Here is a 27,723-nt window from a genome sequence, read left to right on the forward strand (position 1 = left end):
ATGAGGTGAGAGATGAGAATCTGACTACAAGTTCTTAGAAGGCTGATTTATTATTGTATTATATTGCATATTATATTATATTGCATATTATATTATATTGCATTATATTATATTGCATTATATTGCATTATATTGCATTATATTATATTATATTATATTATATTATATTATATTATATTATATTATATTATATTATATTATATTATATTATATTATATTATATTATATTATATTATATTATATTATATTATATTATCAACGTATCATATCATATATCATATCATGCTGTACTAAAACTGTACTAAAGAAAGATAAAGGATACATCAGAAGTTTTAGCAAGAATAAATAATAAAAACTCATGACTGACTCAGAGTCTGACACAGCTGGCTGTGATTGGCCAGGAATAAAAAACAAATCAGATGCTGGATAAACAATTTTTAAATCACTTTCCAAAGCAGCAAAACAAGGAGAAGGTGAAGCTTCCCAGCTTCCCAGGAGAAGGAATCCTGGCAAAGGGATTTTTCAGAAAATATCATGGTGACAGAGATAACCAGACCACCTGGTGTTGCTCTTCCTTCACCTGCAGACACTGGCCCCTTGTTGTGGGCTGTGCCATCCTGGGGACAGCATTCCTCCATCCTATCCTTGGTGTGACTTTGTGAAGAAATCCAGTGGAGTCCATTAAAGGCTGCTCTGTTTCTCTGTTTTCTTCACACCAGCAATGGCTTTGTCATCTGCTGCTGCTGCAACAAAATTCATGAGATCATTTTTCCCAAAGCATGATACTTAAAATCTCAATTAAAATACCTCTGGCTGTTCTACTACCAAGATTTTATAAGTGCTTGGAATAATATTTCAGATAAACGGATAAGCTGTGTGCTTTTAACATGACAGACCCTTCTCCTAGTAAAACATATCTAACATAAAATCTTCCATATACTTCCAAAATCCTCTTCCCTGCTTGGCTCCTCAGTGACAGCAAAGTGTGCATGCCTGTGGAGCTTGGTGGTGAATGGAGCTGTCCCTGGGGTCTGGATTGATTTGCTTCATGACATTGATACCTTCCACTGTCCCAGCAGCAAGACCCAGTGTGTGAATACTAAAAGGAAGCTGCTGTGCCTGGAGGCAGGCAAGTGAAATCCTGTATATTACACTGTGAGAGTTGTGTGTCATATTAGAGCAATCTGCCTTTAAAGGGCATCTTTCAAGCACAAACTAGCTTTTTCCCACACTTGAGTGATCACACAAATAACTGTGATTAAAGGTCAAGTGCCTGGGTTTTTCTATTTTACTCCTTAAAAATTTTATATGCGAAAGAAAACCTAGAAGTTAACATAGCATGAAATTGTCATGCAGTTCTGAGCCTTTAACGACAACTAAATATCACTTTTCTTCCTGGGTGGCTTGAGAAATCTCCAGTAATAACGGGTCACTTCTTTTGGTTTCCACTTGAGGAAGATTATAAATAAACCCTGTCTTTTGCTTCCCTGCTCTGTAACATGAAGGAGGGAGGGTTTTGGTGGCATGAACATGTGTCCTCAGCCTGCATGGCTGTTCCTGCTCTCACCAGGAGCTCCTGGGCTGCAGGAGCATGGCAGGAGGGGCTCCAGGGCTGGTGCAGCAGCACGCCAAGCACTGATCCATGCTGAGCTGTCCTAGATGGGAAGAACATTGATAAATGGATTTCCTCACCAGTAAAGTTAACACAGAAAGGAAAGGTAATGACCATGTTGAGAAATGGAGAGCTGGAAACATCCTCTGGCTCCAGATATCCAGCTGGGCTTGGGCTGAAGTCTGAGCACCAGCTCCTGTCAGCAGGGCTTGGATTGGGCTACCAGAGCCTGGCCGGGCTGTGCTGGATGGAGGCTCAATGCTTTTATTTTTAATTTATACTGCAATGTTTTACATCTGACACACAATCACAGCAAAAGGAACATCTCACAGGAATAAATGTTTGCTTTGGTATCACGGTATCTGCCATCAGGAGGAAAACTGGTGGGCATTCAGCCTCACTAAACTTTGCAAGAACCTGCATGACCTACAATTAGTAATAATCAAACCTCGTCGAGTTCCTTCCCCAGTGCAGAAGCTGGCGGCAAATACCTTGGCTTTTACAGGACTAAAACAAAAAAGGGATTTTACACGACTAAAACAAGCCAATAAACACTGGCTCGTTAAGGCTTTGTGCTGTGGTTTGCACACCAGCATGAGCACCAAGGGTTAGTCCAGCCCTTGGAATCCCAGGGCTGTACCTGGGGAGGTCATTGGGAGCTGTGCCACGTCCTGTTGCTTCATCAGCCCCTGGCTTTGCTGCTGGTGTTGGTCTAAAGCCACTTTCAGTGAGCTTGGAGTTGTGCTCCTTGCAGCCAAGGATTGAAGAATCGCCTCTCCAGCCCAGGCGGCCACAGCACTGCGCTGGGTGTGGGTCTGGCAGGACTCGCCCTGCCCGGGCTGCCTTTCTGGCGTTTCTCTCTGGGCATTCCTGCTTTCACAGCAGCTGCTGGGCTTGGAGGACCTCGACATGAAGCCGGGAATAAAATTTCAAGACAGAAAGGCTCGATAAAACCGACATTCCCGGGCATCGTCTGCAGCCAGGGCAGGGATGAGACTGCCCCGCTGCTCTGCCGGACCCTGAGGGGGGCAAAGCGCTGCTGATTGCGGCCGCAGCATCTCGCCATCAGCGAGGGGAGCAGCTCCAGCAGCACAAAGCTCAGCACGGCCGCGCGTTCCCTCAGGAGCCAGCCCGGTGACCGAGCCCGGTGACCGAGTCCGGTGACCGAACGAGCCCGGTCACCGAACCCGCCCGGTGACCGAGCCTGAGCCGGGGGCCGCCCTCCCTCAGCCGGCTCCGGAGTCACCGCCCGCCCGTCTTGACCACGCCCCCTTTCGCCCCGCCCTTGCCTCCCATTGGCTGCGCGGGCCGAGGCCCCGCCCCGGCGGCGGCGGTTGGCGCGCAGCGGCGGCGCGGGGCGCGGAGTCGCGGCGCCATGGAGACGGCGCTGCCGCTGCCGCCGCTGCTGCTGCCGGTGCTGCTGCCTCTGCCGCTGCTGCTGCCGCTGCTGCCCGTGCTGCCGGTACTGCCCGTGCTGCCCCGCGCCGCCGCCGAGCAGGGTGAGCCGGGCGTGGCGGCAGCGCCTCCCGGTGCTCCGGCGCCTCCCGGTTCTTCGCCGCTCCCGCGCCGTGTCCCCGGTGCTCCGTCACCGCCGTGTCCCCTCGGCGCATCGGCGCCGGCTTTGGTTGCCCGCGGCGGGTCGCGCTGCGCGTTGCGGTACCGGGAGCGGCCGGCTCGGCTCGGCGCTGGGGTCGCTCCGGGATGGCCGGACCGGTTGTGGGGCAGGTGTGCCGCCGCTCTCCGGGGCGCGGAGATGTGCCGGAGGAGCGGGAGAGGACGGACGGGTCCCCGTGGAGTGACCGGGTCAGCGCGGGGTGTCCCGGTCCCCGCGGTCACCGGAGGAACGAGGCAGCGTGCTGCCAGTGCCGTGACACGGTTCAACCCTGGGGTCCGCGTTCGCGGGGACTGCGCTGCCACGGACGGAGCCCGCTGGTCCCGGAGGCGAGAAGAGCGTCCCGGAGCATCCCGGAGCGGTGTCAGGGATGTCCCCGCCGGGGATGCGCCGCCGCGCCCCTCGTTCCCGGTGTCCCGGAGCATCCCGGAGCGGTGTCAGGGATGTGCCCGCCGGGGATGCGCCGCCGCGCCCCTCGTTCCCGGTGTCTGAGCCCGAGGCTCAACCTGCCGCTCCGGGGTTGTGGCTGTTTGCTGGCTGTGGAAGGATCGTGAAGCTGTGAACTGAGGGAAATAGCTCTTCCTATCAAAGACAGAATTGGCTGTTTTGTGGGAGAAGGGTGGTGTTTGCCAGGGAAATCCCTCTTTCAAAGCAGCTGCTGGTGCCTTTCGGGTCCAGCATCCGCACGCTGTGGGCATGGTACAGTGGCAGTGCTGTCTGTGGTGATGGCACAGTGGCAGTGCTGTCTGTGGTGAGGGTACAGCAGCAGTGCTGTCTGTGCTGATGGTACCATGCTGTCTGTGGGCATGGTACAGTGGCACTGCTGTCTGTGGTGAGGGTACAGTGCTGTCTGTGGTGAGGGTACAGTGGCAGTGCTGTCTGTGGTGATGGCACAGTGGCAGTGCTGTCTGTGGTGAGGGTACCATGCTGTCTGTGGGCATGGTACAGTGGCACTGCTGTCTGTGGTGGTGGTACAGTGCTGTCTGTGGTGATGGCACAGTGGCAGTGCTGTCTGTGGTGATGGTACAGTGCTGTCTGTGGGCATGGTACAGTGCTGTCTGTGGTGAGGGTACAGTGGCAGTGCTGTCTGTGGTGATGGTACAGTGGCAGTGCTGTCTGTGTGTCCCTGAGGTTGCACAGTCCTTAGGACATTGATCAGGCACCTGCGAGCTTGTCCTGGGTGTGCAGTGACAGCTCCCTGCTCACACGGTGATGCCGTGGCTGCTGGAGCCCTGGCACAGCATGGCACTGAGCTTCCCAATGCATGGACACGGTGGATTTTACCAGCTTTTTTTTAACCAGCCTTTCCTGTGTCAGTGTTTTCCTAACACGCTGTCTTGCCTGCAGTTGTCCTGCTGGACTCCAAGGAATCACAGGCGGAGCTGGGCTGGACCTCTCACCCATCCAACGGGGTAAGCACGGGGTGGGACTGTCCCTCTGCACCTCTGGAGAGGGTGGAAGGGTCAAATGCTCAGCAGCACTTGAAGTCCTGCCTGTGAGAGCTTTGCTTACACGGAGCTGGGGTGGGGCTGGCAGCCTCGGGACCTCCTCATTCAAGGTCGATGGGTAGCTTGGTATGATCACTGCCAGGAGCCTCTGGGAGCAGAGCAAGGAGTGAGGTCCCTCCTCAAAAGGGATTTTACACTACTAAGACAAGCCAAAAAACAATAAACATCAGGGGGAAAACGGGTGGGCATTCAGCCTGACTCAACTTTGCAGGAACCTGCAAGACCTACAATTAGTAATAATCAAACCTCGCTGAGTTCCTTCCCCGATGCAGGAGGCTGCTGGCAAATACCTTGGCTTTTACAGTACTAAAAGAAAAAAGGAATTTTACACTGCTAAAACAAGCCAATAAACACTGGCTCGTTAAGGCTTTGTGCTGTGGTTTGCACACCAGCATGAGCACCAAGGGTCAGTCCAGCCCTTGGAATCCCAGGGCTGTACCTGGGGAGGTCACTGGGAACTGTGCCATGTAATATTTATTTCATCAGCCCCTGGCTTTGCTGCTGGTGTTGGTCTAAAGCCACTTTCAGTGAGCTTGGAGTTGTGCTCCTTGCAGCTTTGGGTTCATTTTCCTAAATGGAAATAAAGTGTTCAGAGGGAAGAGTGATAGGTCTGGAGTCATCTGTGTGGCACAGCTGTTTGTTTGCAGAAGGAACTCTGTTCTGGGTATGTTTTGACTGTTTTGCATAAATTTACCCCCAGAAAAGATTGCTCTGGGAAATTGCCAGGTTGTCATTCAGACTGTGAGGGTTGAATCATCATCATTTCACTGATCAGAATCTCTGCTGATAGCTTTGGGGAAACCCTGTTTCACTTGCAGGATTGGAGGATTTGTCCTGTTGTAGCTGAAACTTCTCCTGGCTGAGAAGCTGCTGCTGTTTGTGAAGGTGTTTGACATCCTGATGTGATGATGTGACTGGTGTCCTTAGAGATGGATTTCTTGGAAATCTTGGATTTCTTTGGGTGGCCCAACCCTATCCAGCATTACACTGTGTGGATGCACCTTCCCAGGGATGGAAAATCTGAGGAGTGTGTGGGAGATGAAGGCTCTGGCTCCTCAGCAGAGGATGTGTCCAGAATCAGGCTTTGTTTTCCGAGATCTGCTGCCTTTCTGGTTGTGTTTTCACATTTGCACCTCTGTGGAGATCTCAGGTGTTGGGTGGTCCAAGAGCAGCTGGTGGGTTTGGTGGGCTGAGGACTTCCAGTCCCTACAGCACCTTTCCAGGGACAGAAAATATGAGAAATGTGTGGGAGATGAAGGCTCTGGCTCCTCAGCAGAAGATGCGTCTAGAATCAAGCTTTGTTTTCCAAGACCTGGTGCCTTTGTGGTTGCATCTTGTGTGGTTGTAGCTCTGTGGAGAGCTCAGGTGTTGGGTGGTCCAAGATCAGCTGGTGGGTTTGGTGGGCTGAGGACTTCCAGTGCCTACATCACCTTCCCAGGGACGGAAAATCTGAGGAGTGTGTGGGAGATGAAGGCTCTGGCTCCTCAGCAGATGATGTGTCCAGAACCAAGCTTTATTTTCCAAAATCTGCTCCCTTTTTGGTTGCATTTTCACATTTTTACCTCTGTGGAGATCTCAGGTGTTGGGTGGTCCAGGAGCAGCTGGTGGGTTTGGCGGGCTGAGGATTCCAGTGCCTAAAACATACTGACCTGTGGTGGGGAGGCTGTGGCAGTGACATTTCTGCTGGTTAGCATGTCTCTGCTGGGCCAGCTCCCGCGCTTTGTGTTCTGTCCCCAGTGGGAAGAGATCAGCGGCGTGGATGAGACCTACAAGCCCATCCGCACGTACCAGGTGTGCAACGTGATGGAGCCCAACCAGAACAACTGGCTGCAGACGGGCTGGATCGCCCGGCGCGACGGCCAGAGGATCTTCATCGAGCTCAAGTTCACCCTGAGGGACTGCAACAGCATCCCTGGCGTGACCAGCACCTGCAAGGAGACCTTCAACCTGTACTACGTGGAGTCTGACTCCGACCTGGGCTGGAGTGTCCACGAGGGGAAGCCCACCAAGATCGACACCATCGCCGCCGACGAGAGCTTCACGCAGGGCGACCTGGGCGAGCGCAAGATGAAGCTCAACACTGAGCTCAGGGAGATTGGGCACCTGAGCAAGAGAGGCTTCCACCTGGGCTTCCAGGACGTGGGGGCCTGCGTGGCGCTGGTCTCCGTGCGGGTTTACTACAAGAAGTGTCTGAGCACGGTGCAGAACCTGGCGCTGTTCCCCGACACGGTGGCAGAGACGGCCTTTGTGACGCTGGTGGAGGTGCAGGGCACCTGTGTGGCCCATGCTGAGGTGGATGTGGATAACCCCCCTCGGATGCACTGCAGCGCAGAGGGAGAGTGGCTGGTGCCCATCGGGAAGTGCATGTGCAGCCCTGGCTTCGAGGAGAAGGATGGGGCATGCAGAGGTAAAAGTGGCCATTGGTGTCCTGGCAGCTTTTGTGTGTGTCAGTCCATGCTGCTGCCAGAGCTCTCTGGTGCCTGAGCACAGTTTGGACAAATAGATATTGGATATTTGGATAAGTGGAATTGTCTTTTGCAGCAATATGTTTGTTTGGGTGAAGGCAGCTCCCCATTGAAACACCAGAGGTTTGTTTGGAGGGCACGGGGCTGCTCTGCAGAAGTATCAGAGCAGGTTTGGTGGGCTGAGGACTGCTGCCAGACCTCTCTCTCTGGTGCCTGAGCACAGTTTGGACAGGTGGATTTATCTTTTGTCAGCAATATGTTTCTTTAGGTAATGGCAGCTCCTTAGTGAAGCACCAGAGCTTTGTTTGGAGGGCATGGGGCTGCTCTGCAGCATAGTGCTGCTTGGGCAGATGTGTCAGAGCAGGTTTGGTGGGCTGAGAACTGCTGTCAAACCTCTCTGGTACCTGAGCACAGTTTGGACAAATGGATATTGGATATTTGGATAAGTGGAATTTGCAGCAATATGTTTGTTTGGGTGAAGGCAGCTCCCCAGTGAAGCACCAGTGTTTATTTGGAGGGTGGTAATTGGAGGGCATGGGGCTGCTCTCCAGAAGTATCAGAGCAGGTTTGGTGGGCTGAGGACTGCTGCCAGACCTCTCTCTCTAGTGCCTGAGCAGAGTTTGGACAGGTGGAATTGTTTTTTGTCAGCAATATGTTTCTTTAGGTGATGGCAGCTCCTCAGTAAAGCACCAGAGGTTTGTTTGGAGGGCATGGGGCTGCTCTGCAGACCTGTCAGAGCAGGTTTGGTGGGCTGAGGACTGCTGCCAGAGCTCTCTGGTGCCTGACCACAGTTTGGATAAAAGGATATTGGATATTTGGATAAATGGAATTGTCTTTTGCAGCAGTATGTTTGTTTGGGTGATGGCAGCTCTCCAGTGAAGAACCAGAGCTTTGTTTGGAGGGCATGGGGCTGCTCTGCAGCCTGGTGCTGCTTGGGCAGACATGTCAGAGCTCAGGATGCTGGCAGGCATTTCCCACAGCTTTATCTGTAATGTTAAAATTACTCTAGAACATTAATATCCCTATTGATACGCTTTGGACACGGTTTAATGATTTGGTGACTGTACAGCTCACAAGGTTGTGTTTAAGGGCAGCTGCACAAATGGATGCACCCTCTGCCTTAACAAGGCATCCCACTAATGAACCTGGGGCTGGGACCACTTCCATCTCCCTTTCACAGGCAGGTCAGAGCCAGGTGTGGGATGCTGGCTGCCGTGCTCTTCCTCAGAGTGTGCAGCCTCTGAATGGAGAGAATTGCTGGGCTAATGCCACCCCTGGGCACCTTCTTGCCAGCTGGGACCTGGGGGAGGAGGTGAATTCTTCAGTAAAACACATCTGAAAAGACCCTTTGATGTCCAGGTGATACCTTGGATGTCCCTTTTCACCTCACAAACACATTGAGAAGAAAACAGCTAAAAGTCCCAGGCATTGGAGTTCCCCACACTGGAGGCAGGAGGTGCAGTAGGAGATTGAGCTTTCTGCCCTCCAGGAGCACATCCAGGCTGGAGGTTCTGCCTTGCTCCAGGTTGGTGGGATGCCCTTCCCAGTGCTCTGGGCAGTGGCTTCTCCTTAAGAAGACCTTATTAAAGCTATCAAATTGAAATCTCAGTGCTGTTGATTGCTTCCGTGGCTGCATGGCAGCTTGCCACGCTTCCCACATCTGTTTGGAGTGGGGATTTACATAGTGAGTCCCAGAAGGCTTTTGCTAATGTTTCAGGTTTCTCTGTGTTGAGTTTAAATAATTCATATTCTCTGAGGAAAAATATTTGAAGTAATTTAATGGACATAATTAAGTTTCTCTCCCCTCTCACAGAAAGCAGGTCATTAGTCATTCTCTGTGGAGCAGCGTCTGATGTCTGGTCAAATATCAGAAAATAGTTTTTAAGGGTTGAAAGTTTTGGGTTTGTTTGCAGCCCTGCATTAGGATAGTGCTAAGTGAATAGCTTGAAAAGATTCCTGATGAAAGCTGTGGAAATCCTTCAGTGAGGACAAAAGCCCTTGAGCTGGAGGCAGCTTTGGGAGTTTGGGGATGTTAAACCAGCCAGGTAATGGCACAACACACCTGGCACCACCACTGTGATCCTGTGGAGGCTTTGGAGGACTCTGAGGGTGTGAATCCTGCATGAAACCTCTTGGTCACAGTTTATTTTGCAGGTTTTGTGGGCCTGAGAGGTCTGGGTGGTGGACTGGGGGTGGTAGGGGCTTTGCTGGTGCCTGTGGGGTGGCATGGGGGCCAGGGTAGTGGTGGCAGCAGGACTATGGAGGTGACAGCAGGGCTGTGGTGACAGCAGGGCTGTGGTGACAGCAGGGCTGTGGAGGTGACAGCAGGGCTGTGGTGACAGCAGGGCTGTGGTGGTGGCAGCAGGACTGTGGAGGTGGCAGCAGGACTGTGGAGGTGACAGCAGGACTATGGTGACACCAGGACTGTGGTAGTGGCAGCAGGGCTGTGGAGGTGACAGCAGGACTGTGGAGGTGGCAGCAGGACTGTGGAGGTGACAGCAGGACTATGGTGACACCAGGACTGTGGTAGTGGCAGCAGGGCTGTGGAGGTGACAGCAGGACTGTGGAGGTGGCAGCAGGACTGTGGAGGTGACAGCAGGACTATGGTGACAGCAGGACTGTGGTGGTGGCACCAGGACAGTTACAGGACTGTGGAGGTGGCACCAGGACTGTGGAGGTGGCACCAGGTCTGTGGAGGTGGCACCAGGACTGTGGTGGCACCAGGACTGTGGAGGTGACAGCAGTGGAGGAAGCAGGACATGAACTGCTGAAGGTGTTTACCCTTGGTGGCAGAGCTGGTGTCCCTGTAACCCTGATTGAATTACTGAAAGCATCCTGTACCAAGAGAAGGTTTGTGTCCTCACTCTGAAATTAGGAGAGATGACAAAAAGGACAACAGGATTTCTGACTCTGCTAATTCTGCCTGCAGGAGAATTAGCCTTGCCATGAAGGAAGCTAAGGAGAAAGGAGAAGCTAAGGAGAAAGCTGAGCCTTCCCATGTCCAGCCTTCAGTCCTGCACCACTGACAAGTTTGCATGTTTCTGATGAATTGTTTTTCTGTTTGGTGGAGTGCAGCCATCTCTGGGGTGGGACTGCACAACTTTAGTGTCTGTTTAACATCCACCCACAAAGAAGAGGAGAGTTTGTCACTGAAAATACACTCAGACTTGTCTTGCCTGATGTATCTCTGCAGCCAGTTGCTGCTGTGTGCTTCCTCTGACCATAAAACACATTCCCAGCAGATACACAGCAGGCAATTGGGCAGCCCTGTGCTCTGTGGATGATCCCTTGCCCATCCCTGTTTTGTTTTCACTTGCCTTCTCAGCTTTGATGTGTTTTTGCCATTAATTTTGTCAGGTGTGAGCTGTAGCCCCTTTGTGCTGGTTGTTTTGTGTAAATGAAGCCCTGGTGTGGGGGATCTGCCTGACATTTTCATTCAAAGTTGTCTCCCTCTGCTTCCTCTCTTCTATCCAATCCCGGGTAATATCTGCAAGGAGAATTTCAGCAAAGCTCAAGGTTAATATTTACCAGCCAGATTTGCTGCAAATAAGACAACTTAAACCAGACATTGCATTAATATGATGGAGGCCAGTTACCAAAAATAGCAGCCAGCCACTCTTCTTTGACAGAAACAGTAAATTTGTGCTCTGGCAAAGTTTCCTCCTCAATTCATTTCCCTCCATTTCTGACAGCCCTGGCAGGAGCCAGCTCTGCCCTGCTGCTGTGTCCCATGCTCTGCTGCCCCCACCAGCACCTGGAGCCCAGCTTGGTCTGGTCAATGATGGTCTAATTAGTGTCCCTGTCCCTTGGCTACGTGGGAATGACATCACTGGAAACAGTTTTAGAGTTGGAATAGTTTCTAGTGCTTTGTCAGGATTTTTAAGTGACCTTTTAAAGAGATGAGGGTTGCTCATCCCTTTAAAACCTCACACAGGAGGTGGCTGCAGTGACAGCCTTGTCCACAGGTGCTGTTTGAAATGGGGAATAACAGAAATTCCCCCTCCTTGTCTGCATCACTGGGTGGATTTTTGAGCAGCATGTTGAATTCAGCCAGCTATGGACAAGACACAAGGAAGATTTATTTGTATTTCTCTTAGGGAGAAAGCAGAGGTTTAGGGTGGGAGTGGGATGTGGGGTGAGTCAGTTGTTCTTCTGTCCTTTGGATGTGTCCCATCCACAGCATTGTGTCACTGCAGTGTCCTTAGGTGGAAAAGAAATAGTTCCATTGAAAGTTAGAGCAATTTTTGACAATATTTTGTCATTTACTGCAAAGATACCTCCTGAAGCCTGAGGTCTGCTTTTCTGTTTAAATAGAAAAAAGATGGATCCAAGTGTACAGCACTTGGAGCTTTTGATTTGTTTCATCTTTTATACATTAGCTTACAAACCTGTAAGTGCTCCTGGAGTGTTCTTTATCTGCTGACTGATGCTGGAGGATTATGCATACATTTATTTTTCCTCCTGGGGCTCTGCAAGTTGCACAGAGCACCAGGTTTTGCTTTCATCACAGATGCAGCCACAGGCATCCCACAGTCAGGCCCTGTGCTTGCTGCTGTGTGGAACTGGAGGAAATTCCAGAGGAAATTCCAGAGGAATTCTGGAGCTGGACATGTTGAGGGGAGGTTGTGAGGTGGGATCAGCTGGGTGCTGCTGCCCACCAGCCACACACATGGAGCAGCAAAATGAGTTCAAATGAGTCCCTAATTTTTGCTGCTGTGTGGAACTGGAGGAAATTCCAGAGAATTCTGGAGCTGGACACATTGAGGGGAGTTTGTGAGGGATGGGATCAGCTGGGTGCTGCTGCCCACCAGCCACACACATGGAGCAGCAGAATGAGTGTCTCATTCTTGCAGCTGTGTGGAACTGGAGGAAATTCCAGAGGAATTCTGGATCTGGGAACATTGAGGGAGGGTTATAAGGTGAGATCAGCTGGGTGTTGGGTGCTGCTGCCCACCAGCCACACACATGGAGCAGCAAAAAGAGTCCCTGTGCAGTAATGTCCAGCCTTGGAGGTGTCCATCCTTTGGGACTGCACGTTCCCTTGCTGCTCGCAGCGTGTCTGAAATAATTCTGCCTTTGGAAGTTGTGACAGATCCACACACAAATCGCTCCGTGACATTTAATTTCAGAGCAAGCTGCTCTGACAATTACAAGCATCACAAGTTGTTTGCAGGATTCCTGTGAGGTTAAGGTCATGGATATCATGGATAACGTGTTGGATGGGCTGTTGAAATCCAGAGGGGACGTGTCTTGCCCACAGCTGAGGGGGTTTGTGTGAGCTCAGAGTGCTCAGCAGGGCTGTCCTTCTGTCTGTCTGTCTGACTGGTCAGCCAGTCCTTCACCAGGAGCTGCTTGGTGGCTGCATTAGGGAGCTGAGAACACAGCAGTGAATTGCACTTGGCTGAGAGGATGTGCCTGCTTCAGTGTGTCCTTGAGGAACATTCTGGCATAAATAGCACAATGAGGTTCTGTCAGTCCTGGCTGGATTCATCACATGCACTCTGGTAGATATTTCCAGACTGTCTTTCTTCTGGGCTAAATCATCAAATTTAATTTCTGCTATTAAGAGTTCCTTGTTGGGGATGCACAAGGATCTTGCCCTTGGACTCAGGTTTTCGTTTTAGTACTCCACAAATTATTTAACAAGGACAAAAATTACAGAGTAGCATTGTCTAGAGGTGTCAGAATTGCTGGCAATGTGTTGGACTATAGGCTGCTTGTTGAAAATCAGTTATTAAAAACCTCCAAATTGTGTGGAAGGCTTTTGGATTCTCTGGGGTGGTGCAGCCTAAAGTTCCCATCCTGGCAGCCATGGAACAAGGTGAGAAGAGCCTGACTCAGTGCTTGCATTGATTGCTCCTCATGCTGGCTTTGTCCCTCTCACAGAGGCACAGAGATTGGACATGGGTGCTGTCCCTCCTCTCTGCCTGCAGTATTGATCCCAGCTGGTGCAGCAAGGCAAGGTGAGACCTCAAACTCAGCATGGAGGGGCAGGAGCCTCTCTGCCACCTAAGGATGTTTTCAGCAAGGCTCTTTGTAACCTCAGTCACAGCACTGAAGCTCTGTCAGTGATTTGGTGCCCTGGCTGGTTTGGGCAGGGTGTCCTTGTCCATGGGCACTGCTGGCAGCATCTGTCCCTCCTTGGGGCTGCTGCTCCCTCCTTCCCCCTGTGCTGGCCTGAGGCACTTTGCCTCTGAAGCACTGATGAAATGTTTGGAACATAATAAACAGTGACTTGATAATGGGATTTGGATGGATGGAGTAGGGCTGTGCCAGTGAGGGGTCAGCAGGAGCTCCTGTGAGAGATGCATTGGGAACAATTTGGGTGACAGAGGTGACATTGCAGGTTTGAGTGCTGCTCAGGGAGGGCTGGAGGGGCCCAGTGCTCCCAGTCTGCCCTTGCTGGGAGGGATTTGGGCTGTCAGGCTGCCTGTGGTGCTGTCCTGGTTCCTGCTGTGGCACCCCCAGTGCTGGCTGCCTGTTTCCCCAGCTGTGGCTTTCCTAAAGAGCATTTTTATGAATGTCTGCTTCAACAGAGAAAATTAACACACATTAAAGCAGATGAACTTTGTCAAATACAATTCCAGGACCAAAACTGGAAAGGAATTGATTTTGGAAGACAACCCAGTTGTAGTGTTAATTATAAATGCCTGTATAGGCATTTTGAGTGAGGCTGCAGCTGTTATTAATTCATGCTGGCACACACAGCACTGCTGCTGGTAGGACTTCACTGGGAAGGGGAATGGAAAGCTGTGCTGTGCCACTGGAGTAGGAAACCATGCATTTTCTAGGTCTGCATCCTCAGTTACCCCTGCTTTCCCCATGGCACAGGCTGGGAATGAGAGAGGACGTTGCTCTTTCCAAAAACACCCTGGTGCTAAGAGAAGCCTTTCCCAAGGTTGCTCCATGCTGGCTAATTAGCCAAGCTGCCTCACAAATGAGTGCTGCTGCTTTGGCAGTGTGCAGGCAGTGTTACAGAGGGGGAATGTGCTCTCCCTGGCAGTGACAGGATCCTAAATGTGTTCCTCCCCTCTTGAGGAGCTCCTGTGGTCAGCATGGTGGAGCTGGAGAGAGGCACTCGATCCATCTGACCCATCTGACTGCTTCTCTTTGGCTCTGGGACAATGAATCATTGAATTTCATTGTTTAATAATTTAGTTGTGGTAGCACCAGAGGACCAGGAACATGACAGAAAGCAGTGTACAAAAAAAGAGAATTTCATTCTATAAATTGATGACCTGATCCCCCAAAGAGCTGTCACATTCCCACTGCAGAAATAAGCAGTGTGAAACGACAGGGACACCTAAACCAGCTGGAGACCAAGAAAAACACTCGTAGGATGAGGTGGAAGAGGGTGGGAGTTTGTCTGAAAAAAGAAGCAGAGACTCACACATGATGCATCACATGTGCTGGGCACTTTTGTTCTTTTCAAGGGCAAGGTTTGGACAGCCAAGATAAAAAAAAAAAAAAAGCAAATAAAGCTCATAGCTCCTTGTGGAACATACTCACATGTGGTGCCTGCTCCTGAGACATGCAAATTGGGGCATTTTGTGGCATTATTAATGTCAGGCACTTCTGTAAACTTACTTCTGGCTGTTGGAAAACAGGGTGGGCCATTCTGAAAGACACTTCTAATTGGGAATGTTCAGTTTCCTGCCATGAGATGTCAGATTTGTGTGACAGGCACATCTGAGGGATGGGGTCTGGGTTTAGTGTTGGATCCCAACATGTTTGTCAACAGGATTGATTTTCCTGTCTGATGCAGTGATGTTTCTGCCCTGTGTGGTGGTCAGTGCTGCCTAACTAAATGAAAAAACCACACTGTGTCTCCATTCTATGAATACACTACAAGTTTTGATTTGGTTTCTCAACTCTAAAGAGGGAACTGGAAATTTCAGGAGTCATTTTAACATTTGCTATTTTTTCCTGGTTTATCCAGCACCCTAGACAGGGAATGACATTACTGGGAAAGTCAATGCAGAGCTACAGAACCCAAATGGGTAAAAGTAAAAAAAGTAAAAAGTAAAAAAGTAAAAAGTAAAAAAAAAAAGGGAATCTTTCTTTGTTGGTGCCAGGATCATGCAGGTGCTCAGGGAAAGCAGCTTAGAGGGTGGTGTCTGCAAAGGAGGCTCCAGGAAACAGGGAAATGCACTCATCAGATGTGTCCCAATTTGTGTGTCTCTCCCCTTAACAGCCTCTCTCTCTTTCAGCTTGCCTTCCAGGGTTTTACAAGCTCTCCCTCCGTCTCCCTCTGTGTTCTCCGTGCCCTGAGCACAGCTTCACACATGAGGAAGCCTCCACCTTCTGTTTGTGCCAGACAAATTACTCCAGGTCTCCTTCAGACCCACCATCTGCCTCCTGCACACGTACGTCTCTGTCTGTCTGCCCAGGCACTCTGTCTGTCTGTCTGTCTGTCCAGGCACCCTGTCTGTCCTGCAGTGCCCAGGGCTGTGCCTGCCTGCTCTGTGTGCTCACCTCAGTCTGTGCTGGGGTGGGGATGGAGGGGCTGTCCCTACAACCCAGACTGGTGAGGCAGATGTGCAGTCAGGCTCACAGACTCCCTGATAAACTGGGGCACTGTCATTTAGTCACTATAATTCACAGGTTTTAATTAAATGGCCTCTAGTTAATTGGACTGGACTCCAGCTGCTCTGGTGATGGATGCTGTCCAGCTGGCAGCACAGGGATGAGGAACCCTCCATGTCTGCTGAGCATGGCTGGGCAGTGTGTGACCAGGAGTGGGCTCCCAGGGCTGGTGCTGCTCAGGGAGGTGCTGGGACAAGCCAGGTGCTCCTCACTGTGAGCTGTGGCTGGTGGTGCACACACACCCCTGCAGCTGGCATCCTCTGTCCCACATCCCACCAATGCCTCCATGTCCCCTTGTGCCACCTCTGGCTGTCCAGGAGCTCTGTGTCCCCTTGTGCCACCCCTGGATATCCAGGACCTCCCTGTCTCCTCATGCCACCCCTGCCTGTGGCTGTCCAGGACTGTCCCCCTGTGCTCTACCCCCAGTGCCTGCTCTGCTGCTCCCAAAGAGAACATTTAGGTTTGTGATGTGTTATTCTTTGAGCCAGGTCTTATGAGCTCTCAGAGAAACCCATCACACCTGAGACAGCTCAGCTACCCTGAACGGCATAAAATTAGCAGCGTGGCTTTTGAGGCAGTGTTGGGAACAGAAAAAGGTTTAATAAAAGGCAAAATAACAAAGCTCTTAGAGAGAAAAACCCAGCCAGGTTTTTCAGGGGCAAGAGGTGCTAAAACACCTCACAAAAGTGATTATTTGCTTTGTTGAATTAACTAAGTGGGAGCTCTTGGCCTCTGTCCAGTTGGGCAGCCCCAGGTCTGAGGTGAAGTCCCCAAGGTCCAAACTGCGAGAGGAACTTGTGGGCTTTATCCCAATTGAAGCAGACAGAATAATTCAGTCACTCCACCAACAGAGAGCACATTCCTATATGTTTACCCCAACACCTGTGCCCTGACCCTGTTTTCCTTGCAGGCCCCCCCTCAGCCCCCAGGAACCTGGTGTACAGCCTGCGCCAGAGCTCGCTGGTGCTGCACTGGAGCGCCCCGGCCGACGCGGGCGGCCGCAGCGACCTCACCTACAGCCTGTGGTGTGCCCGCTGCCCCGCGGGGCCACCAGGGCACTGCCAGCAGTGTGGCACCAGCGTGGGCTTCGTGCCACAGCAGACGGGGCTGGTGGAGCGCACGGCCACGCTGCTGAACCTGCTGCCCCACGTCACCTACACCATCCGCGTGCTGGCGCTGAACGGCGTCTCGGCCGTCAGCCCGCTGGGAGGGCAGCAGTATGCTGAGGTCAACGTGTCCACTGGGCACACAGGTAGGTGACACTGTTGGAATAATTACCAATATAGCTGGATGGGATGTGCTTGAGCTTGTCTGGCCTTGCCGCTGAACCAAACAGCAGCACTGTGGTGTTTCACCCCACAGACACTTTGGGCTGGCTGGGTGTGTGGTGTTCACCCCACAGACACTTTGGGCTGGCTGGGTGTGTGGTGTTTCACCCCACAGACACTTTGGGCCGGCTGGTGTGTGGTGTTTCACCCCACAGACACTTTGGGCTGGCTGGGTGTGTGGTGTTTCACCCCACAGACACTTTGGGCTGGCTGGGTGCTGCAGTTGGGCCCGTGGGGACAAGTCCAGGCCTGCAGGAGCTCTGGGGGTGCTGGGATGGAGCTTCCTCCCATAACAGGGGCTGCTCCTCAGGTTTCCCTCTGGCAGAGAAGCTTTAAGGTGATGGTGAAGGAAAGGAGTCAGTTCTGATGGAGGGTTTGGATGCAGAGCTTTATTCTGGCCCACAGGCCTCTGAATGCAGCACCAGCTCCAGCAGAACTCCCTGAGCCCGTGGGTGCTGTTCCTTTGAACCCGGGGAGAGGGGCAGGGAAGGGGCAGGGAGCCACCAAGCAGGGACAGGAGGGGAGGGACAAAGGGACAAAGGACACCTGGATGGTCCAATGCCCCCAGAGGTAGAGGGCATCCTTTGAATCTGCCAATCACTCGACACCTTCTGGAACTCCAGGACTGACAGACAGTGCTGGGAGGGGAAAGGAGAGGGGACTGACACACCTGGGAGGGAATTATCACGGGAGGAACTGGGCTTCTGGGGTAAACCCTGAAATCACAATGCAAGAGCACAGATGGGGACAGCTCGCTGCTTTGTGCCCCTGTGGCTGCTTTGCTCTGGCATGTTGTATTTGACACTCCTCTGGGAGGCAAGGTGCTGTTGGGGAAGGTGAGACAGGAAAGCCTCATAAATATGATTGCCTGGCAAAAGATTGTGAGAAAATGGAAACTATAAGTGAGATTGAAATGAAAGCAAGCTTTGAGATCCCTCAGTTACTGAACAACAGGAAAACAATGGCATGGCCAGCTGAAGGTGATCCCCTTTGGATCAAACAATCCCCTCTGCTTGCAGACAGGCCCAAGGCTCAGAGCAGACCCTGCCAGCTTGGCAGAAGGGCCCAAAGAGGAGTTTTTAGGGTTTAAAATGTAACCCAGTGTGGGAATGTAATGATTCTTCTAGGCTGTATGGAAATGCTGTAGGATTTTTATCTTGCACTGGACTGGTTAGTGAGAATGAGAATATTCAGCAAAGAAGAAGATTTATGGTATTGTAAGGGGAACTTTGCTCTCTTACCCTCTTACCTTCTTTACTGTCTCTCCCTCTCTCTCACCCTCTCTCCCCTTCTCTTCTCTCAGCCTGCTCTGAGCTGTGGCTGGCAGCTCCCAGCAGGGCCCTGCACCCAGGCCCTTTGCAATAAACCCGAAGTTCCCAGACCTGGCTGCAGAGATCTCTGCTCTCTGTCCATCCCCACTGTCCCACCCCCATCGCTCCTACACAAGGAGTGAGCCTGGTGACAGCCTGAGATGTGAAGGGACAAGTCTGCTCTGAGATCTGGCTGCAGTTTGAATTTATAAATCATAAAACCCCCTTTGATGAAGCAGCATTTCCAGCCCATTCATCAAAAAACCCTCCTTAAAATAGATAATTCAAATGTTGGCTATCCTTCAGAAACAAAAAAATTGATTTCCTCTCTCTATCCTGTGCTGGTCTGTGACACAATTCTTACTGTAACTGTCCCTTTCCATTTCCAGTTTGGCATTTCTGTTCCCTTGGGTAAGGGGAAGTGAGTGCCCATCCTGTGGACAGGTCCCTGAGCAGAGGGGTTGGCTCAGGAGTCCCTCCTGAGGTATTGTCTGTGCCAAAGGACAGTCAGGTCCCTCCTGTGCTGTTGGCTCTGCTGAAGGACAGTCAGCTCTGGCTTGTCGTGTCCTTGTCCATTCCTCTGCAGTTACATTATTAATTTGCATGAAAACCCTTTCCCAAGCCACACTTAATGGAGACAGATGATCCTCAGGTACCTCTTGGCAGGAAGCAGCCAACAATTTCATCTGAAGAGATTAAACTTTGATCTTGTTAGAAAACATTCTCCCACCACTTGATCAAATGCTTTTTTGTGCACGTTGCTGCTTTCTCTTCCCTCATGCCATAATCCCTGTGGCTGCATTGGGGGATGCTGTGCTGCAGACTGCTCCTCAGCTGAGTTGTCACTCCTCATTAGGATCTTTGCTGTTCAAGGATGGATTTAGCTCTGGGAAGGTCTTCTGCCTCCTGAGCTCAGGCCAGGGGCACAGAGAACAGGCTGGGGTGTGGTGAGAAGCCATTCCTCCATCCTGGTGCAGGCAGAGAGACCTGGAGCTGCCACCTTGCCTGGGCCCCCAGGTCTGAGCTGGCACAAGCTCAGGTGTGGGCAGTGAGTGCCCTGTTTTCTTAGGGAGCAAAGCAGCAAGTCAGTGATGCCAGCCATGCCTTGGTGTAAGAGCCTGAATGAGAGATGTGGGACTCCAGGCTGCTCTTCAAAATGCAGTTTATTCCATCCAAGGTGTTACAGCAGTCCAGGGTTGTGGGTGACAGAGCTGTGCCGACAGCTGTCAGCTCCAGCTGCAGGCAGGCCTGGAGACCCTTTGGTTTTGGTTACAACACATGATATACTTTTCTTTAAGTCCCAATGCATTCTATACTTTTCTTTTGTTACAATCCATTCTATACTTTTCTTTGCTGAGCATCTCAATACACCTTAACTTTTATCTATAGCCTATCAGAACTACTATAATTACCATATTCATGTTATTATTCTCCAATCACTAAAAGTCAGTACATTACAGTTTAAGCTAGAAGTTGGTTTTTCTTGCAGTGGAAAATTCTGAGACCTTTTTCCTGCTTGTCACATCAGCAGGCTTGTTTGCCTGTGCTATCTTTCTGCTTGGTAAAAACATCTTGTTTGGGGTGGGTTTATCCTTTGCTCTAAGCCATAAAACCCCTTCTAACTAACACACCCTTTGCCTCCTTGGTTATCCAGTAAGACTGGCTCAGCAATTCTTTTCTTCTATATCAAAACTTGCTTTCTTTTCTATTCCTTCATCAGACTCTACATTTAAAAATCTTTCTGCTAAGCCCACATATCTGTGAGACTTCCTTGTCAAACTTTCATCCTTCCCAACAGTCCTTGGCTGCTCAGAACAGCTTTTCCCCTGGGGGAGGGGGAAATCTCAGCCCCTTGCTCAATACCATGTACTCCTGAGGGAACTGAAATGCACGTCAAGAATGTGGATAATTAATCCTGTAATCTGCTCAAAATCAATGTCTCTTGTTGAGCTGTCAAGTCTCCAGATGCAGGTGGTGGCTGGGAATTACCCAAGCAGCTGAGGCTCGGAAGTTTCTTGGAACACCGACAGTTTTTATTGCTGGGGCTGCTCTGCCCTGGTTCCTCTTGCCTCTGCACCATTGGCAGGGGGTGACAGTGATGGTTAACCCATTCCTGTCAACAAAAAAGGGGAGAACTGAGGAGAAGCTTGTCTCCTGAGCTCTGTCTGCTGATAAGCAGGTTCAGAGGAAAAATTAAACAAGAAGCAAGACCTTATTTAGCTGTCAGAGCCTGCTCCTCTAATCCAGCTCCTTGCTGTCCTTCCCCTCCAGCACTCACCAGAGGGAATTGTCCATCGCTCCTTGTAATTGCAGCCAAAAGAAGAGATGCAATTTAGTCTGCAGGTGGCAAAATTAATACTGTGTTTTTTCTAATCTGTCCCCAGCATGAGACTAAATAAAAGTGTTTGAGGAGTGAGGGGAGCTGTTTGCCTGCAGGAGTGGAGCTGCATTAGCCATGTAAATGTGCACTCCAGGCCACTGTCATTTGTATTCCCGGCAGGAATACAAGGCTCCTGCCTTAAAGAGCTTTTAAATCTGCTGCTGATTAATAATGCAGCCAGTGCCAGAATGCAGCCTCCTTCCTGAGGCTGGAAATGGGGGTTGAGCTGGATTTGGTCCTCCAAAGCAGATTTGCCTGTGTGTGCCCAAGGCTGACTCAGTCATTGTGGGGCAGTGGGGCTGCAGGATGAGCAGCAAAAGTCTGAGCTCCTGGGGTCTTTGTCCTGAAAAGGTGCCTCTTGATGGTGAGGCAGCTTCTCTGCCTTGAAATGGAGATATCTGAGGCATGTTCAGTGTTGGGATGTTAGTAACTGGTGAGGGAAGGGAGAGGTAGCTCTATCTGCACAAGCAGGGGGATTTGATGTTTGTGCCCAAGTGCAGCTGTTGGGTGCAGTGAGTTGTTCTGGGGAAGGACACAGTGCCACATGTTATTTTATGCCTGTTCTGCTGTAGTTTTATGCCTGTTCTGCTGCTACCCTGCTTAATCAACAGGAGAAAACCCACGTACAGGGGAATGGAGTTTATAAAATCAGGCTGAGTGGTGAATAATTTAATGTTTGCTTTTTCAAATAGAGGCAATGATAGGAGAGCTTAAAATATTGATGGGAAACACATTTTTTTCTTCACAGTGTGAAATGCTTTATAGCCTGTGTGATTTTCTTTAATGTTTTTAAAACATGTTTGAGGCTGGCACCTGCTTTTCTGTCATGTACCACGGGCTCTGCTCTAAAGCCCATCTGTGAGTGAGCAGGATTTTTCCTGATGACTTTGTTAACAGTCAGGACCACACAGTCAGGTCTCTCCAGTCCATTTCCAGGATTCAGAGACACAGGAGGGCAGCTGGGTGATATTTTATTGATGGGGATCATACAACACAGTAAGGAGCACTTAGCTTATCTCACAGGAGCAGGACCCAAGGCAGGTGTTGGGGGATAATGTTGGATTATGTCCCACACCCTGAGGGAGCTGTGTGTGGGCCATGGAGCTGCACAGGAGCCCCTTTGACTCCTCTCACAGGCAGCCAAAGTGACTTGGAATCAAGGGGCAAATCACCATGAATAAAATATCATGAGGGCTTTTTATTTCAGCAAAGATTAATGAGCTAAGTAATAAATACAAAATTTCACAGATACTTAAGTTTACTTTCTAGGGACTTGTTCCTTTCCACAGGAGTCTTGGTGGGACAGAGACAGGTCCAGTGAATGTCCTGATTTGATGGGAAGTGGATGGCCACCGGCTCATCCTGGACCTATTCAAGTCCTGATTCAGAGAGAGGGGATTGGTATCTGCAGAAGCCACACACTCTGTTTAAGTGAAATGTTTTACTGGAGCAGCCCCTCAGTCAGTGCCTTTTTCCTCTCTGCATTTCCAGAGCCAGCTCCTGTCACTGACATCCGCACAGACAGAGTGGAGCAGAAGAGTGTCACCCTGTCCTGGCAGGAGCCAGGCCTGCTCACTGCCAATGGCACCGAGTATGAGGTCAAGTACTTCGAGAAGGTGAGCTCTGGGTGTGGGAGTCCTTAAAATCACAGGGCTGTGGGAAAGCTGCAAAAGGCAGCCTCAGAAACAGCAGAACTGTGATTGGAGCTAAGCAGAAGCCATGAGACTGGTCAGCAGGAAAATTATGTGAGAAGTAGAAAAGTAAGGACAAATAGAACAATGGTCTGTGTATTAATGCTTAAGGAGTTATTATTAAGGAATATTAAGTGTTAAAATTAGTGAGCAGTAGAAAAGTAAGGACAAATAGAACAATGGTCTGTGTATTAATGCTTAAGGAGCTATTATTAAGGAATATTAAGTGTTAAAATTAGTAAGCAGTAGAAAAGTAAGGACAAATAGAACAATGGTCTGTGTATTAATGCTTAAGGAGTTATTATTAAGGAGTATTAAGTTTTAAGGAGTCTAGAATAACTCTCTAAGCTACAGAAAAGTTTATCTAGCAAGATATTAGGAAGTTCTAAGCTTAATAATGGAACTCTGTGCATTGTGTCTTAAGGCTTACAAGCAGGTATTGTATTTGAAATAAGCAAGCATTGTTTAACCAAAGGTACCTGTGCTTATAGTGGTTGGATGGAACTACTGTCAATGTGCTTTTGCTTTGTGTGATTGGTCAAAAAACTTTTAAAGTAAGTTGTAACATTGAGTTCTTAGTCTGCTGCCTGGGATGTGAGCTGGTGACATCTTCCCATTGTCATCACCATGTAATGAGACTGATGCTGGAAAATAAAACAGCTCAAGGCTGTTCCCCAGCAGTCCCACCCTGTTTGTGCTTTGTACAAATTTGTACATATTGCCTGGCTGGCAATACTGGGCACTGCCATGGGCTCTGCTTGTGCCCCTGGCTCTGTGTCCTTCCCTTGCCCCCTTCAGGAGCAGGGGTGCTGTGTGTGCCCATCCATCTGTGCCTGACACCACAGTGGTTCCTACATCCTGGAGGAGATGCTCTCTGTGTTCCCAGCCTGCTCTCCAGGAGGGTATTGCACCTTGTGCTCTGCACTGGTTTAGGACTGAGAGCCACAAACCTGTGACTGTGGGTGGCCCTTCTACATGGGAAATATTTTTATGACACTTTCTTGATTTTAAAAACTGCTGCTGTTTGACAGGTGCAGTAGGTTGGGAATTTTAGGAGAAATACCAGTGGGCAGAGCAGGGACAAAGCTCTAAATGAAAATGAATGCAGTTTATGACACAGTTCTGCAAATTACCTTATCTGCGTGCGCTCAGGCTCGTTCTGGAGCTGATGGTGTGTCAGGCACACTGTGCAGGTGACATGTCAGCATTCTGTATTTAGAAACAAGCTACCCTGAAGCTGATTCATATTAATGTGATTTGCAGCATCTGATAGATTTGAGAGGAGGGATCTGTGGAGGAGGGCAATTGCTGGAGCCCAAGACAATAATTCCTGTGCAAATGGGCTGCAGCAACATGATACTTGGGGTATGAAATGAGGAACCTTCCTCCTTGAGTAGAGAATTTAAATTCAGTTTAGCAGTTATTCACTGAAATGAGCCTCTTGATGCTGACATGGATATCAGCTTAGTTCCTAATCTTTGCTTTTAAAGCTTTTGTTTTTACTGTGAAGATTCAAAGGGGGAAACATATCAAATGGAAACACATTTGGTAGTGATGTGAGCAGTGCAGTGAATGGCTGCTGCTCATGCCCATGCCTGTGCCAGACTGTGGGGCTGGGACACTGAACTGTGGGGCTGGGACACTGAACTGTGGGGTTGGGACACTGAACTGTGGGGTTGGGACACTGCCTATGCTGAATTGTGGGGCTGTGGGACACTGAACTGTGGGACTGGGGTCACTGAACTGTGCTGAAATGTGGGACTGTGGGACTCTGCCAGTGCTGGACAGTGGGGTTGGGACACTGCCTGTGCTGGACAATGGGGTGGGGACACTGAATTGTGGGTCTGGGGTGCCCTTGGGGCTCCACCTGCCTTTCACCAATCCCCACAGATTTGCTCCAGTCCTCAGCAGCTGCAGCAGGGGAGCAGGGAAGGACTGGGCAGTGCTGCTGGCTGCTGCCACAGCTGGGCCTGGCATGGGCAAGTTGCCATGAGGGGTGGCACAGCTGCTCCTCACCACCCCATTTTCTGCCTTCATGTCCTCACAGCACCATCCACCTCCATCTGCCATCTCCTGTGACCTTCCCATGTAATTTCTGTTGATCAGACATGCAGTGGATGTATTGTTTCTTTTGGAGGCTGTCCTGACGGGGCCCAGAGCTGAGGACAGGGCTGTGCCATGCTGGCTCTGTGTCACAGCTGTCAGTCCAGCTCCATCTCAGGTATCTCATTATTTCACAGGATCAGAGAGATCAAAGCTACTCAACTGTGAAAACCACATCAACGGCCGTGACAGTCAATAACCTGAAGCCTGGTACCCTCTACATTTTCCAAATCAGAACATCTTCCTCTCCAGACTACAACCCTGGCATTGAAGTGGAGACATTGGCAGAGTGTAAGTGCAGCAGGGCTCTAGCTGAGCCCCTGGGGATGCTGTGCTTGCAGCTCATGCTCCTGGTTTCATGGAGCAGCACTTGTTCCTCCGGTTCTGCTGCTCCAGGTCTAAGGGTCACTGCTGCCCAGGAATTTGCTTCTCCTTGCATTTTCCCATCAGATGTTGATGAGGTTGGTCCTGCCTGTGCTGGGGGAGCCTTTCCTGTCTCTTCTTAGTGAAGAGTCAATGAGGGCAGCTGCTCTCTGGCTCCTTTCTCATGAGGAGGCTGGGACAGGCTCTGCTCTTTGGCTGAGCTTGCCCAAAACCACGCTTAGCTCATGGCTGCTCCCTGCTGCTGTCCTGGCTCAGGAGGCACTTGGCTTGCCTGCTCCTTGGCTGGCTCAGGGCAGCCAGCAGCAGTGGTATCTGCTGAGACTTCTCCTTTTAAATTCCCATTCATAACTCTGGTCCAAAAGCATCTTATTTCACTGAGAGAGGGCTGGAGGGATGTTGGGCTTCAGCACAATCCCCCACACTGGCTCGAAGAGCAAGGCTGAGCTGGCTGGCTCAGAACAGCTCCCACAGATTGTGTTTAACAGGGCTTTAAATTGCCTTCATTTGCCACACAGAAGACATTTCAGAATTAATTGAAGCCAATAAAATTTTTATAGAGAATGTAGTAGCTATCTAATACCCCTGTTTGCAAAAGCAGGAGGAAAAGGGATTAATGTGATGAAAGAAAACTATTTGTGAGGCCATAAATTTTGATATGTTCCTCTGATAAACAGGATTCTTCCTCAGCTCTGATTCCCAGCACCAGGAGCTGGTGCAGTAGTGCTGGGCTCTGTCTGTCAGCATGTTGGACTGATCCCACCAGCCTGGGCTCTTAAAGCTGAACCATGTCACAGACATGTTTTCTGAAAAATCCTTTCCTTAGCATTTTTTCTCCTGAGAAGCTGAGAGGCCTCAGGAACAAAATGTAAACAATGATTATCTGATGCTGTGGAATGCAACAGGTGCATCTGTGATTGGTCTCATAGAGTTGTTTTTAATTAATGGCCAATCACAGTCAGCTGGCTCGGACTCTCTGTCTGAGCCACAAACCTTTGTTATTCATTCTTTCTTATTCTATTCTTAGCCAGCCTTCTGATGAAATCCTTTCTCCTATTCTTTTAGTATAGTTTTAATATAATGTATGTAATAAAATAATAAATCAAGCCTTCTGAAACATGGAGTCAGATCCTCATCTCTTCCCTCACCCTCGGACCCCTGTGAACACTGTCACAGAACCAGAACATGAATTGTTGTGAGGATGGTGGAAAAAGCAGCCAAACTCCCACAGCTCTTCTGGCCATGGGAGCAGTGAGCAAGGCTGCTGCTCTCCTCAAACCTGGCTGATGAGTGGCTCTGCTTCCCTCCTGCAGTGACAGTGGCCTCCAGTGAGCAGAGCCCCGTGCTCATCATCGCCGTGGTGGCCATCGTGGGGCTGATGGTGCTGCTGTCCCTGGTGCTTGGTGTCATTGTCTGGAGGAGGTGAGCAGGGCCAGCTGTGGTCCAGGGGGGTTTGAGCTGGGGTGAGGAGCTACTGCCCAGGTGCTGCTGGGCTCTTGGAGTCTCTGTACTCCTGGCTGACCCTGAGATGTGTCAGAGTCTCTTTTACCAGCCTTGCACCCAAAGAAGGAGTCAGGATTCTTCTGTTCTGCTTTTCAAGGTTGTTTATTTGCTGTTATCTATGACATTCTTTCTCTGACCTGCTGAGATCTGTCTGGCAGGTCAGGTTGTGGCACAGTCCCTGCCCTTGGGGTGGTGTTGGCTTTTTATACTAAAAACTACTTGTACTTTATTTACAATAATTTCCCAATACCTATCACCTATGTTAGACAGTCTGTCTCTACTCTAAACCAATCCAGAAGTGCCACCATCACAGCAGAAGATGGAGGCTAAGAAGAAGCAGGAGGAAGGACAGGACATGCCCAGATTCCTCCATCTTGCCTCCTGAACCCCATTCTAAATCCCCAAAATTCTACTTTTTCACCCTGTGATAAATTTACTTACATTCGATTCAAACTCTTGTGGCTTGTAAATCTTCACACAAAACTGATAATTGTTTCCATGGGCTCAAATCAAAGGCACAGGTGTTTGTGACTCTGTGCCAAGGTCTCTGAGCCCTCTGTCAGGGTTTTGAGTCCTCCAGAGGAATGTCCTGGGTTCTGACACTAAGCATCTTCATTCTCTTTGCAGGCAGTGTGGGTACAGCAAAGCCAGCCAGGATGGGGATGAGGAGCTGTACTTCCACTGTAAGTGGCACCAGCTGTCACAGCCAGTGTGACTGTGGGGATCCCTGATTTATCCCTGATTTATCATTGTTAATATCCCACCAAAGGAGCCCTGAGCCCTCACTTTTGAAGTGCTGTCACCCTGGGTTATCCCAGAGCAGGGGCCAGCACAGCAAGGCTCTCTGAGGAGCTCCATGTGCCAATGTCTGGCCTGGCTGCATGGGGGTCACTGTGTGCCAGAGGAAATGGGGACACTTGCAGCGTCCATGGGGTGTGTAAATTATTGTCAGCTTCGCAAGCAAACAGCCTTGTGTTCTGGGGCTACTCTGGATTATTGAGCAGCAATATTTTACAGCAGTTGTCAGAGGGAATTCAGATGTAGGGACTGATGAGTTTATTTGATTCCAAGCCTATGGAGTGCACACATGCTTTTCTGTTCCCCAAAGCGTCTCAGAAGGAGAAGAGCCTGCCTTGACCATTCCACTTGGCTTTGGAGGGTGGGAGCTTCACTGGAGCAGAGGGGCTGCTCTCCTTTACCCAAGAGTTGTGGTAATGGAGCAGAGCAGTTGGATTCACTCAATC

General features: G+C 50.2%; 1 protein-coding gene across 1 annotated transcript in view; it reads left to right on the forward strand.

The window, feature by feature from the left end:
* The first annotated feature begins 2,987 nt into the window (after nucleotides 1-2,987).
* The window catches only part of EPHA10 (EPH receptor A10), a 33,150-nt gene continuing 8,414 nt past the window's right edge, over nucleotides 2,988-27,723 (forward strand). Inside the window, exons 1-9 of the mRNA XM_063177353.1 lie at nucleotides 2,988-3,111; nucleotides 4,572-4,636; nucleotides 6,470-7,139; nucleotides 15,408-15,563; nucleotides 16,694-17,035; nucleotides 22,293-22,417; nucleotides 24,733-24,886; nucleotides 26,290-26,398; nucleotides 27,107-27,162. Of these exons, the coding sequence (XP_063033423.1) occupies nucleotides 2,988-3,111; nucleotides 4,572-4,636; nucleotides 6,470-7,139; nucleotides 15,408-15,563; nucleotides 16,694-17,035; nucleotides 22,293-22,417; nucleotides 24,733-24,886; nucleotides 26,290-26,398; nucleotides 27,107-27,162 (1,801 nt within the window). The remainder of the gene's footprint in view (nucleotides 3,112-4,571; nucleotides 4,637-6,469; nucleotides 7,140-15,407; nucleotides 15,564-16,693; nucleotides 17,036-22,292; nucleotides 22,418-24,732; nucleotides 24,887-26,289; nucleotides 26,399-27,106; nucleotides 27,163-27,723) is intronic.

The sequence above is a fragment of the Melospiza melodia genome, chromosome 27, assembly GCF_035770615.1.
Source record: "Melospiza melodia melodia isolate bMelMel2 chromosome 27, bMelMel2.pri, whole genome shotgun sequence".
NCBI lineage: Eukaryota > Metazoa > Chordata > Aves > Passeriformes > Passerellidae > Melospiza > Melospiza melodia.